At 36.8% G+C, this 14,495-nt stretch overlaps 1 protein-coding gene across 1 annotated transcript in view; it reads right to left on the bottom strand.

The window, feature by feature from the left end:
* LOC150020231 (WD repeat-containing protein 19-like) overlaps window positions 1-12,404 on the bottom strand; it is a 70,749-nt gene extending 58,345 nt beyond the window's left edge. The window contains exons 1-5 of the mRNA XM_090266982.1: window positions 12,347-12,404; window positions 10,038-10,129; window positions 9,660-9,725; window positions 7,700-7,825; window positions 3,213-3,328 (exon numbers count right to left, since the gene is read on the bottom strand). Of these exons, the coding sequence (XP_090123108.1) occupies window positions 3,213-3,328; window positions 7,700-7,825; window positions 9,660-9,725; window positions 10,038-10,129; window positions 12,347-12,352 (406 nt within the window). The 5' untranslated portion in view covers window positions 12,353-12,404. The remainder of the gene's footprint in view (window positions 1-3,212; window positions 3,329-7,699; window positions 7,826-9,659; window positions 9,726-10,037; window positions 10,130-12,346) is intronic.
* Window positions 12,405-14,495: the final 2,091 nt, after the last annotated feature.

A 14,495-nucleotide genomic window follows, 5' to 3' on the forward strand; every position in this document is an offset into this window, starting at 1 on the left:
TTCTGTTAAGAATTAAGCCACTAAGCTACAGTGATATTAAATAACCACTAATATCAGGATTTTTTTTTTTTTTTTTTTTTTATTGAGCCTTCTAGCCAGTGGAAAAATCACATGCTTGACATTGTGGGCATTTATTGAAAGTCCTGGATGGAATAGACAAATACTCAAGTTCCAAGGTTAATTAAGTGTAGATTCTGGAGGCAGACTGCCTATATTTGAATAAGAGGCTCGTTACTTAATGGAAAACCTTGGGTAAGCTACTTAACCTTTCTCTATTCCTAGTCACACCACCCACAAACTGGGTATAATGGTAGGAGCTATCTCATAGGGCTGAGGATCAAATGAGTTAAAGCACTTGGAAGTGTGTCAAGGCATCTAAGAAGTGCTACAGAGGTGTTAGATATTTTAGCTGTTATTGAGAAGAGACCATGTTTATTTTATTCTTTGTACCCCATATAGAATCTAATACAGTGTCTATGCAGAAAGAATATGCTAAATAAACAGTCATTGAGTGGACCCCGAGGCAGGAGTGTGCCTGGTGCGTTAGAGGACAATGGGGCTGGAGAAGGGGAAGGAAGGAGAGAAGAGTACGGGATGGTTTCAGACACCCTGCAGAAACCAGGTTACACAGGGCTTGGCTGGCCATTGTGAGGACTTCGGTTTGACACCGGGTGAGATGGAAAATGACTGGAGAGTTCTGAGCAGAAGGCTCACTCTGGACCATATGGTGAGAATATTCTATAGATGGGCAAGAGATGATGCAGGGAGACCAGTCATGAGATTGTAGAAATTCAGGTGGCAGATGTTTGAGGCCCACACCATGATGTGCTAAGAGGCTTGATTCTGGGGATATTTGAAGGTGGATTGCACAAGATTTTCTGGCAAATTAGATATGGAGGGTGTGAGAAAGAGAAAAGCCAAGGATGATGCTAAGGTCTGGCCTGAAGATGTAAAAGGATGAAATATCATCAATGATGAGAGGAAAAGCTGTATGTAAAAACGGTTTTGGAGATATTAAAATCTGAAGTGTTTATTTGACCTCTCATCAAAGATGTTGAGTAAGCATTAGGATATGAGTCTAGAGTTTGGAAGAGATAAATAGGGGAGTCGTCAGGAAAATACACGGTATTTCAAATCAAGAGACTACAGTGCAAAAGTAAAGGGAACATTCAGGAAAGAGACAGAGATACAGGGTATTTTGCTGGTCACAGATGAGTGGGCCTGCGTGCTACACTGGAACTGGGCATCCAAAGAGACAGGTATTAGGAAGGGAAAAAGGAGTACGTGAAGAGAGGTGGAAAATGTCAAAGACAAACTTCCTTCTATATCAAGAAAAAGAGAAGACTATCTCTTCTTTCTCCTTCCTATATACCTCAAGACCCTTTTGCTTCCAGTGCTCAGAATTCAGATTAACCTTAACATCAGTAATAATAGTTAACACATTTTGTGTGCTTACTTATAGTGTTCTGGGTACTTTACAAGTATCAAACTCATTTAATGAAGATTAACTCATAGTTAATATACTAAGGTAACTGAAGTTTGAACCATGTCATTGGGAGACTGGTAACAGTTAAACTATAGTAAATGAAATTCACGTGTATGAGAACTATGCAAAGTGAGAACTGCCTATACCTGGTCTAGTTCAAGGGAACAAATCAGTGCAAGATAAATAAAAGGGAACAGGTATTTAGTTACTGTAAACACTGACAGATCATGCTACCATGTAGTAGGTATCTAAAATGGAATGGCTAGGTTTTAGGAAAATAAGTTATTGAAAAGGAAAACAGCAGAGACTCAAATCACAACCGGCTCTGCAAGAGACAGCTATATATTTAACCTAAGATATGTAATTAACCTGAATCTTTTCAGACCCATTTTACAGTTCATAAATAAGTCTGAGAGCAGAATCAATATTCATATTAAATACAAAGATCACATATAAAATCATGTGTGTATGACAAATACCTGATACAAAATAATCATGCTTTGACAAATTATTTTCTTATAAATTTTAAAAAAGATTTTATTTATTTTCAGAGAGAGGGGAAGGGAGGGCGAAAGAGAGGGAGAGGAACATTGATGCATAAGAGAAACATTGATCAGCTGCCTCTCCCATGCCCGTAACCGGGGATCTGGTTCACAACCCAGTCATGTGCCCCGATCGGGAATTGAACTGGTGACCTATCAGTTTGTGGGATGATGCCCTACACACTGAACCACAGCAGTCAGGGCACTGACAAACTATTTTCTTAACTTCAAGTGTCAAAATAACTTGTAGGACACACCTGCAGATGAAGTGGGACACAGAAAACGCCTAACTGAAGTCAAATCAGCTAATTTATATGATGAAAGTTGATATTTTGTAACTCAAAATTTTTTAGTCTAATTTTCAAATGAATCGGTGAAATTACTGCTTAGCTGTAGCATTAAAAATATTATTATAGATATACATATATGTGAAGATAATTTAAAATGACCAAGAATCCTTAAATGAAAGGGACTTCCTCAGGTAGTCTGTGGGTATTCTTTTCTCCAGAGTTTAATTCCTTCATTAGCAGTAAATTATACGGTTTCTGGCTGTGTGGATGTAATTTAGCCACTGGTTTCACCATTCACCAGCATGATGTTACAGTAATTGAAAAGAATCGATACTGTTTCCTCTGGTGTATTCAGAGGACAGATGCTAAGTGACCAGGGGTGAGAGAACCAGAGACTGAAGAGCCAAGATGGCCAAACAAGGAACAAACACCTTCTGGTCGTATACCCTGAGGCAAATATAACTCACAGTCCACAGCTGGAGTAAACTGGTGTTTGGAGAGAATGAGGGGTCAGAATTAGGAACCTGGATATACTCTGTCCAAGCGGTCACCAAATGTTTTCATCCACCTACAATGTGTTGATACACATATGAGCTATTCCATGTCCAGAGGTACAAACTAGGTGAGGGAGGGACAGAGAGAAGCCATGTCATTAATGTACTGGTGTCCAAAGACAAAGGCTGACCTTGACCTTAGAGCAACTATTCTGTGTAGCCTGGGAAATTCTTAGTGGGTGGTGAAGAAGAATCTTCTAGTTTAGCTATATGCTAGGCTTGACCAGGGGTCTTAATACCGCAAAAGTTCCCTTGCAATATCAGGAAAACCAGAGGCAGTAAAATTTACATTTATGTAAATCCTCTCAAATATTTAGCAGTGTTTTCAACCATAACCTACCAAGAACAGGAATTTTTCGAGATGTCTGATGATTATAAATAAGCAAATTTCCTTTAACACTTCCAACAGCCAGGACACTTCCAATTTTTGACCAAAGAAGAAAAGACATTTGATCCCTGTAACATTAAGATATAAATTACTGAACAATTCATAATCATAACCTCTAAATCGTCCTTTTAAGAAGTACTTCATAAATAATTTTAATATCTATTTAGAAGCCGAAGTAAAAAGTTACAACTTATTGCTTTATACAAAGACTAAATACTAAAGACATAGTATAGTCAGTTAGACTTGAGATACAGATGTATAATGAATATAGACTTCAATTCAGTCATAATGGAACCTCAAGTTTCATGAGATGACATGATGGAATGGTTATTAATTCGTCTGCTAATGACAGTTGTAACTCTAAATGTGGTAAGAATCTTAATGGATAATGACAGCCTGTGCTTTAAAAAAAGTAGGATCCAATAACATGATATATTAAATTGGAAAAATATTTGGGAATTCATTAAGAATATATTTTTTTCCAGCTCTGTCACTATTACTAGTAGATCAAAAGGAAGTCAAAAGCAATCTGCCTACTACCAGTTCTTATGTGCATTGTAGGACTCACACAATATAATTCCCTACTAAAGGCAATCAGGATTCCTGATTCTATATATTGAGGCATGAAATCACAATGGATCTAGAACACTGGTTCTAAAAATGTAATCCCGGACCAGCAGCATTACGTGGGAGTTTTAGAAATGCCAGTTCTCAGAATCCACCCCAGTCCGAGTGAATGAGAAACTCTGGGGGATGGTGCCCAGCTATCTGCATTTAAAAAAAATTCTCACCTGAGGATATGCTTATTGATTTTTTAGAGAGAGAGGAAGTGGGGAGGAGAGAGAAACATCAATTGCTTGCCTCCCATTCTTACCATGACTGGTGATCAAACCCACAACCTATTTGGTGTATGGATGGGATGATATGCCAACCAACTGAGCCACCTTGCCAGGGCCCAGCTATCTGCGTTTTAATAAGCTTCCCAGGTGATTTGGATGTAGCTAAGCTCTGAGAACCACCAATCATAAGACTCTTTTCAGAAAGCAACACTGCAAGTAAGTTGAGGGCAGTGATAAAAGGGCAAAAGCATAAGCTTAAAGGAGCTTTGTCTGGCTAAGGAGAATTTGATCATTAAAAATTACATATTTAATTCAAACAAGTTGAGTTTGTGAAAGGCCATAAAACCACGATCATATTTGGAAGACAAAAATTCACTGAAAGTATATGAGAAGTTAGTTATATTAATAGATGAATATAATAAAATATTTAGTTTAAAATTTGTTATAAGGAAATATTACATATCAAGATATTAGGTGTCTTCTACTAAGTATATATTATAAAAGATAAATATGAGTCCTGGCCAGGTAGCTCAATTGGTTAGAGAATTATCCCAACACACCCAGGTTGGGAAATTGATCCCTGGTCAGGTCACATACAAGAATCAACCAGTGAATACATAAATAAGTGGAACAATAAGTCAATGTTTCTGTCTCTCTCTCTCTTCCTTTCTCTCTAAAATCTATCGATAAAATTTAAAAAAAAAGATAAATATGCATTTTTCTCTATTTGTTTAAATAGGTGTGTCAGCCATGAGAATATGCCTCTCAGATCTCCAACTACAAAAGTGAATTGATCACGGCCCCAGCTGGTAGGAACTGGAATCCACCACCTCAGTGTGCTGGGGCCATGCCTTCCAACGGGCTGCTCCCGGACAATGACTGAGCCTGGCAGGGATATTGCTGAGGCCTGTTCCTGGGAGACACAGGATTCCTTTCATGGGTAGCTCTAGCTTAAAATCTCTCCACAGGCCTAGCTGACCTTTCTTAGAAGTAGGGTGCAGTTTAAGAAGTTTCTACCTGACCTTCTTTCCTTCCTTCACTCCTTCACATGGGTCTGAACATGTACCGTGGTCTGATGACTGTTCTAACCTCTTCCTCCCCACTCTGGGTTCCCTCACAGGCATTTCCTGTAATAAATCTCATACATTTAAACTGGTTTTGAAGTCTGCTTCTTAGAAAACATGAGCAAAAAGAAGTGTGAATGGCTAAACGGTACCAGAGAGAAGAGGAACGGTATGACAAGAATGTCTGATCAGCAATGCGGTCACATATAGCAAGAGTAGTGTAACATGAGTCCATCCAATAGTTTATTATTACTAACAGTCACACCACAACCCACTAGAAGGTGAGTTAAACAATGTATTCCAAAAAGATCAGGTAACCAAATGTCCTCAAAATTGCTAACACAACAGACTCCATTTCTTCTCTTAGGAGATAAGGCCTCTAGAAGGCCCTACAAATTACAATTAAGAGACTAAGGCATACATAAGTTTCCAATAATGCTAACAAATCAGGTCGATGTGTATGCATTAAAATCATATGTATTTCTTGGCCAAGCAAACTTAGAGAATATATTATTCTAGGGAAATGCACCTGGATACAAAAAAAGAAGAGGTGCATCCTATGTGAAGGGCCCAGGCTTGAAAAGGCCCTGCGCTATGACAACTGAAGATTAATTAGAAACAAGGCTGAGTAGGATGCCTGGTGCGCAGGTCAAAATGGCCTTGGGAGAAGAAACCATGTCCCGTGATCCAACCAGAATTAACTGGTTCATGAACCAGATGTTGTATTTTAGAGTTTTCTCTGGAAAGATTGCTGTATCCCTAGTACATAATAGTTGTAAGCTTAGGTTGAATCAGGGTAAGTACCACTATAATCCTAAGAAGGTATAAAAATTCATCTAGTAAAAAGAAAATACTGTAAATTCAACCCACTGTATTAACATAATAATTTCAGATAGTTAAGTGGCACTGTAGTTAAGTTTTGTAATAATTATATTTGAGACCGTTTTGTGTACTATTTATATTGTTTGAAATGCTCAAAAGAATCAATTCTGATTGAATTTGTAAACAGAATATAAGTTGTTTGAGGGAAATGTAATTAAGTTTGCAAAATATATTTAAGAAAATCTGTTAGTGTAACAGATTGACCATTAAATAAAAAACAAATAGTGAGTATAGTTTTGTATATACAAAAGTCCTTTAGGCATTAAATATTAATATCAATAGTAAAACACCCCAAATTTTACCTTAATGGTAATCACAATAACATCTACCATTCACTCAGTTCTTATTTTAATGCCTGGCTATGCCATGAAATCAAACATCACAACAACCCTAAAACAATGCGAGGAAATTAATCTGTGGTAAGCCAGGCAGCAGGAGGCAGAGGGCTACATCAGTTAGAAAAATACCTGGGATCAATTACACATTTTTTTCTACGTGAGGATGTGTCCTCACTGATACTGAACTTGGTTAAAGAACTAGCACTTGATATTTATAAACATCCTCTTAAATGGAAGCACAAAGAACATGTAAACTCTTTCGGAAAAGGGATGTATATCCAAAGTGTAAAAGGACAGAACAAGGAATGAAGGTTCTTAGGCCTTATGTTGGGCAGACAATATCTTCTGTGGGTGCTTGCCCTGTGTACCACTTTGGTGGGTCAAGGGAAACAGTGCTAAGATTACATTTGGTCCTGTTCTGCATGGACACCTTGCTTCCTCTGGGTTGTTATTCCTTGGAAAATAAACTGGGAGCATAGAGACTAATATTATGGTATGTGTGGGATCTCTTCCTGTCCACCTGTGGGCCACATGATGCCAGGAGGCAGATATTACTTTTATACCCACTTAATATAGATGAATAAATTGAAGTCTAGAGAGAGGTTAAGAAACTTGGTAAAAATTGCAAAACTTAAGGTGTAAATACTGACAAGTTTTTCTTTTCCAGTGGGAAAATGGAAATGGTTTCTATTTTAGCAGAGATCTGAAATTTATTGTCTGCTTGATTTTTTCCACTTGAGAATTGCCCAACCTCATCCCACTCCTCACTTGGTGGAATTATCAATTCCATGGTCCTGCCTACTCAGAGACCTTTTGAGGAACTGCTTGGACACTGGTGTTGTAATGGGAGCACGGGAGTATGCTCTTCTCTGGCATAACTTGCTCTGAAGAACGATATATAAGTCAATAGCAGCCAGCAGCCATGGAGTGTCTGACTTAGAATGGATAACATTCAGAGACAGGAAATGCAAGAAATAGAGTCTTAATTGCATCATAAGGAACCCAAGGTCCAGCCCTTCTGTAGCCAATCCCATCTCCAGATTTTCCCAAATACGTTTGGTCTCATCTTTGGACTTATCAGTCTGTTTCATCAAAAACAACTTTTTAAGAAGCTATATATATTTTTACAATTATAACAATTATATTCTAATGGGCAAAATCAAAAGGACTACATATATGACAGGATGAATTTTTTTCTTTCATAAAAAATAACTCATCAATGTGTCTTTACAATGAAAGTAGTAAGTATTGTTAGCATCAAACCTACAAATAATATTCCCTAGTGAATATTTAAAAAATGAAAAAGTTATCCTTACCTCATGCCACTGTCTAACTGGCTGGTTTTATTTGTGTTGGCATCCCATAGATAAATGCAACTAGACTTCTCAGCGATCACTGCTAGGGTATCTCCATCTTTATCCCAATCCATAGCAACACAGGTACTTTTTAAAAGGAGAGGAAAACATCATTATATATTCTTTTAAAGTAGAGGAAAGAAATTGAAATACTCACCTATTTGTGACTTTCTTGTCTATAACAATCAAGCTATTTTGAATAGGTCATAAAATTTCTAGAGTCAACTCACTACTCATTGCATGGATAATACTAACTTAAAATTTTGTTGTTGAGAGGATGGAAAATTTTTTATTTTATTTTAAATATCACTTTCATATGCTGTATTAAGTACGATTATACCTAATAAGTTAGCAGATTTTCTTGGATCCTCTAAAGGATCTGGCCTTTTGGTAAAACACACTCATCAAGCACCTCTACAAATGAATCCTATCTGGACTCAAGAGGTCATTTGATCAAGTTTTGAAAGGTTACTTCAGACTTATAGAAAGCAAAAGAAGGTACTGAAATATTATAATGAAGTCATATTTAGTAAACTGTGTGTTCAAGGCTGGGTAGCTGAAGTATTGCAAACAATGGAAAGACTGAATTCTGAAGTGGTGAATAAGAAATGTTATTTTTATTTTATATCTTAATGGAATGAGAAGAGTGATTCAATTGAGATGACAAATGAAACACTGCTAAAATAGAAAATGCTCAGCTTAACATGGTTCTTACTATTCAAAATTATTCCAAAAATGTTTATTATAATTAAAAAAATTCCTTGAGGATGAGCCTTTCTTCTCTGATGCTATTTTTCATTTTGACAGTTTTTGTTCTTGCACGGATTCACATTTAAGACAGCTGGGAATTACTTCAGTTATTCTTCAAACTGTTAAAATATGTTTTGAGATCTAAATTTTCTATAATAGTCTCAGAGACTTGGGAAATATAAAAGAGGAAATCTTTCAAATTCTTTTTAAAATCATCTGTCAATTACAGACAACATATAATGGCATTTTATTTATCTGGAGATCCTTTGTCAGTCAAACTCAACTATAATGAACATAGCAAAAGAATTCAGAAGTATAAAAAAATGAGGCCATTGTGTAACCAAAATAGATGTCGCAGAGCTTATGTAATAAAGATCATATAATTTATTCAAAAGATTTTTCTAAGTGCCTCTCTACTTTATTTTAGACATAACTATAACTACCTTGACATCTGTTTCCCAGAATATAGAAAACAGAGGAAACAATTAAGAGCAATGGGGGCATCAGGTGGGTAGAGGCAGAGCAGGAATTGGAAAGGCTGTTAAGAGATTTGCAAAGGGGGCAGCAATCAACTACAGAAAGATGTGGATTTTAAAAGCATGGCAGCATAAGACCATTGAGGTGAGAGTGTCTATACATCTTAATAACCACTGCGACTATCAGTAAAAATAACTAATGCCAGTAATGATTACACCAAATCATTAAAATGATTAAGTTATACTTAGTGTAATCTAGACTGATTTCCTGAATATAGATAAAATAAATTTGTTGTCCTTTAAGAAGTATGTGAAAGTAACTATTTTTCAAAAATTTATTAGACAGGAGATACTACAGTGATACAGGCTTATCTTGTCTGCCCATACACATCTAAGGCATGCTTATAATTAAATAAAAATTCTTCCATATGAACTCATTTGTAATCCTGCCTTTAAGTTTCCCTGTGAATGTATGGGTGTTTCTAAACTCAAACTTGTATGCTATTTATTTACATATTTCATTAAGTACTTATGGTATAAAAAAGAAACCTGTTTGCAAATGGAAAAACCAAAAGAGGAGATGCAGGTTATACATGTTATAAAATTCTATTTTATTATGGTTTTAAGACAATACTTTTTTTTTCTCTTTTAGGCAACAAAGCTTGAAAAAGTTTTTGATCTACCTCTGTACTTACCCAGATAAGTTAATTTCACTTCTTTTTTGACCATGGCGATCAAAGATTTTCACAATATGATCAGCTCTAAAAAGCAATTAGAACACAAAAATACGATTTGATGGTTTCTTTTTCTTTATCTCCCTATATATATAAAAAATTTAGCTGCCATACAAATGCTTTCAATGTCCACTCATCATAGTTTCATAATTTGTATCTAAAAAGTTATTTCCAGGGAAAAGGTTCCATGAACTCTGATGTTTACAGAGATGAAGATATCACTTTTCCCACCATACAACCATCTCACAACAACTGCTACTGAATAGATGGTGTGGTTATATGAGCATACAACAATCTGGAGTCAGGACGACTTAGGAAAAACATTCACTGGTGTCTTACCCTGTTACTGCAAGGTAGTTTCCTGACGTTTTTTGCCAGGTAAACTGAATTGGTGTGCCGAGCCAACTCTTTTCTAGCAGTGAGAAGACACGCTAAAAAAAACAAACATATATTTATATTTCAAACATATAATTAAGGGTTAGTCAGAAAAGATGCCAAAATATGATCATGTAAATAGTAGAATTCAGGATGGTGAAGGCTCATTTTAGGGCTTATCCAAAAGAAGTCAACACTATGACAAACAACATGATTAATCAATCAACAAAAGAAAAAAATCACAACCCAATTGATAAAGTATGGAACTCAATATATCGGGGAGAGTTTATTATAAAACATTTTTGCTTATGAAAATTTTTAAATATTAATTTTATAAAAATGTATAAGTTTCACATTTTACAGATGTTTAAGATTAAAATAATTTAAACCTGAATTTGTCTAATTATTAGCATGAATTCTTTGGGATTAAATTTAACAAAACTGCTATTCAAGAAATCTGAACTATGATAGAAATACAAAATGGATATACTTCATTCAAAATTATTTTCTTCCTTTACCCATCAGTTATATTTACTTCATCAATAAGTGTGTTTAGTTTGGCTCTTGGACAAAGTATCGGTCAAAAAATCATTCTTTCCACTTAAGACAATCCCGAACTGTGGTTATGGAAGCCACAAACATGTGGACTTGAAATGTGGGTAGAACAAATTTAAATATGCTGTAAATAAAAAATATATATTGGATTTCAAAGACTATGAAAAAGAGAATGCAAACCATCTCGTTGATAACTTTTGTATTGATTACATGTTGAAACGATAATATTTTTGATTTATTGGATATATTATTAAAATTAATTTTATCTGATTTTTAAAAAGTATTTTAATGTGGCTATTAAATTTAAAAAATTATATTGGCTCACATATTTATATCAAACAGTGCTGATCTAGAACACCTAGGAACACAGAAGAGAAATGAAAAAAATTTAAATATTAGGTTAAATTACAGATTAAACAATGATGCTCGTATCTAGGCATATGAAATTTACATACTACTACAGGTGGCTTAAATGTCTCAGTGGCAATTCTTCCAATGCTCAAAATTAACCACTAATCAATAGGTATTCCATATGTTAAAAGAGATGAAATCCACCACTATTGAAAACAGAAGTGCACTAGTCACAGGAGCATCCAATTCTGTGCAGCAGGAGGACACCAGTGAAGAAAAAAAGAGTATAAAAGCATCTTACTTTTACAACTTTGTGACTACATTGCCCTGGAATTCCTTCATGCAAATGAGGGATCCTTAAACTTGAATTTCATTAGCTTCATGGTAGACTTCCATGGGATCTTACATATTATTTTTCTTCAAAGGAGCTATATAGATGCTCCACATAGAGTGCAGTGGAAATGGTGCTAACTTCACAATCAGAAAACCAAGATTTAAATTTTGCTTCTTACATTACCTGTAGGGCTTAAAGTAAGTCGCTTAAATTGACTCAAGCACAGATTTCTCAATTTTAAAACAGGAATAATAATATCTCCCTTCAGATACTTCACAAATTGTGAAAAGCTTTAAATATGAGTTGTGGTTACTGGTCTGTCAATTCCAATTTCCACACTAAAAGCAACGAGAACGCATTAGGACGTATAAAATAATTTTTAAATTAAGCTTTCCATTTCTTTGCCGGATCAGAGCACGGGGCTATTGCTGTGGGAAAGAGGAAAGGTGAAGGAGCTGTAGCCAGTGACCCAAGAGGGGGTTTCACCAAAAGCCCACGCCTGGAAACCATGCGTGCAGAGAATGACGCTCTTCAGCATCTAAATCTGTGCAGATTTCTCCGTGAACACTACACTTGCCACCAGGTGATCTGTAAATAGTACCAATCACAGGCTTTTCACTCTGTTTAAGGAGCTAGTCAGTTGCGCGGCTTGCCAGGGGCTTCGCTGCAAGAAATGAGGCAGCTCGTGACACCCGAACGAGTCAATTTTATCTCGACCCTGCAAACGCAGTCACACGACTCCTTCCTTCCGCGGAGTGAAGTTCGGGGTCTCTTCAGACCCAGGCTGCTCATTTCCGGCCGTGAGGGGGTTCCCTCTCACCGCACCACTTCAACTCCACTTTATTTTCTTTCCTTCCCCCTTGCTCCTTCAATTGCGCCCCATTTTCTACCTCCCTGGTCGCCCCTCACCCCAGTCCACCACGCACTCGGGAATCGGGGAGAAGGATCACACACCCCTATCCTCAAAGTGACGCTTTGCGGACTGAGAGAAAGGCTAGTGGTCCGATCCTCCCGGGGCTTGTAAGTTACTTACCTTCATCTCCAGGATAGAGCGGTTGGGCGATCCAGCAAATGCGCAGGCGTACTTAGTCTCCTCCAAGAAGGCTACCGCGTTCCCGTCACCCAGGAGACGGCGCGAGCCGTGACCAATCAGCGAGTACCAGCTTAAGGGCGGTGCTCCGGGGAGGAGAGAGGGAGACGTGCCTTGGGATCACGTGATGCCAAGGAAACCTGGTCCAGAGTTTTCTGTGTCGCGAGGCCTTGCTCAGTCTCGGCTTCTTGGTTGGGCACTGATTGGATAAGATCTGAAGACTGGCCTGGGGGAAGCGGGCTCTGGGAGCACTGCGTGAATTTCGGCCTCCGAGTAATAGGAGTCCCCTGGTGGCTCGGAGCACGGAGAAAGGCGCTGAATGCTGTATAGGAAGAGGCGGGAATTGGCCCTTGGGGGAAATATTTGACACACTCCACGCAAAGTGGGCTTGGATGAGACCGACCAGGTGTCATCTCTCTATTTCCCCCTTCCAGGTTTCTGGGCTAGAAAGGATGAGCTGTGACAGTTTATTCTCAGGCTTTAAGAAGCCAACTAAATGAGCCAGCTATAGTGGGCAGGAAGAATGACCTCTTAACCACTTTGAGTGGCATAGAATAACGGATTTAAAAAAAAGCATGTTCATATTAACAGACACAGAAAAAAAGCACATACCTTTAATTCAACACGCATTCGTGGTAACGGACTGGGAATGGAAAGAAGGAAACTGAGGAAGATCAGCTACAAAAACAGCAACAAAAAAAACATATTAAATGCCTTCCCTCTAAGCTTGGAGGAGGGGGAATGTTTCCTGACTCATGAATGTGCTGTATCTTTACATTTACTTTCTTTTATAATTTCTTTAAACAAATTTTGTAATTTTCAGTATACAAATCTCTTATTTTGTTCAATTCTAATGCACTCTGTTTTACTTTTGATGCTGTTATTATACATGGAATTTTTAAAAGTTTCACTTTTGGTTTGTTTATTTCTAGTGTAGAGAAAGGGAATTGATTTTTTTATATTTATCTTGTGTCCTGCAAATTTTGCTCAACTTGTTGATTTGTAATAATAGTTTTTAATGGATTCCTTGGAATTTTATATATTTTATTTTTCCTACATCTGCAAATAGAGATAGTATTACTTATTCCTTCCAGTCTGGATGGTATTTAGTTCCTTTTCTTAGTGAGAGTGGAGATCCTTTTAGGAATCCTAGAACCCACTGATATGCTGTACCCATTGTTATCTTTTTTATTGTGTTATAAAATTGTGCTGCTATTTTTCTATTTTTAACATTCACTTTTACTTCAAGTTGATGAAAATTACATAATATGGTCAATTTAATGTGTTTTCAAGAAATAGGCTGAGAAATTTTTCAGGCTTGAGAACAATTTTTCTCAATAACCTAGTAACTAAACAAAGCTGGCAGGTAATGTCTATGGCACATTTAACATTTAAATATGAGTATTAAGTACCACATTTGGATTTTTCAAATGATTTTATTTTGGGGCATTGCCTCATAATATGTGTTTATATATTGAAATGTTTTTCTATTGTAAAATATTACTCCCTTAAAGACTGCATAGTATAACAGTGAATTGAACTTTGTCATAAACTCCCTGTTTAAACCCAGTTCATGGCATTTACTAGTTCTTTGACCTTGGGCCAATTCCCTCTGCTGAATCTGTGCGCTCACATCTAAAATGAGAGTGATGATACCTACCTAATTTGATTCAAGGGAAATTACTTTTAAAAAAGAGAACAAAATCCCATTATCAACATAAATTTTTAAAATATTTCCAGTTTTTGCCGTTAAGTATGCCAATTGCACTATGTATTTATAACTATGGTGTGTGTGTGTGTGTGTGTGTGTGTGTGTGTTTAACACATTTCTTTAGGTCAAATAATAAATATAACACATTTATTAGGCTGCTCAGTCCTGAGCAATAGAAAAGCAACAATCCTAACAAAATGGGTTTTTAGTTTTTCCCATGTCAAGTACATCCACTCTTCTTCAACTCCCTTCTGCTGGTTTTGGGCTGAATCATTTAGGCCATTGGTTCTCTAACTTCAGTACGTATCCGATATGGTCAGTGTGTGTTAGAATTGCCTGAGAGGCCTGGTGAAACACAGACTGCCAGCCACATCTTCAGAG

Source organism: Furipterus horrens, unplaced genomic scaffold, assembly GCF_987537825.1.
Source record: "Furipterus horrens unplaced genomic scaffold, mFurHor1.1.pri manual_scaffold_2, whole genome shotgun sequence".
Classification (NCBI taxonomy): Eukaryota; Metazoa; Chordata; class Mammalia; order Chiroptera; family Furipteridae; genus Furipterus; species Furipterus horrens.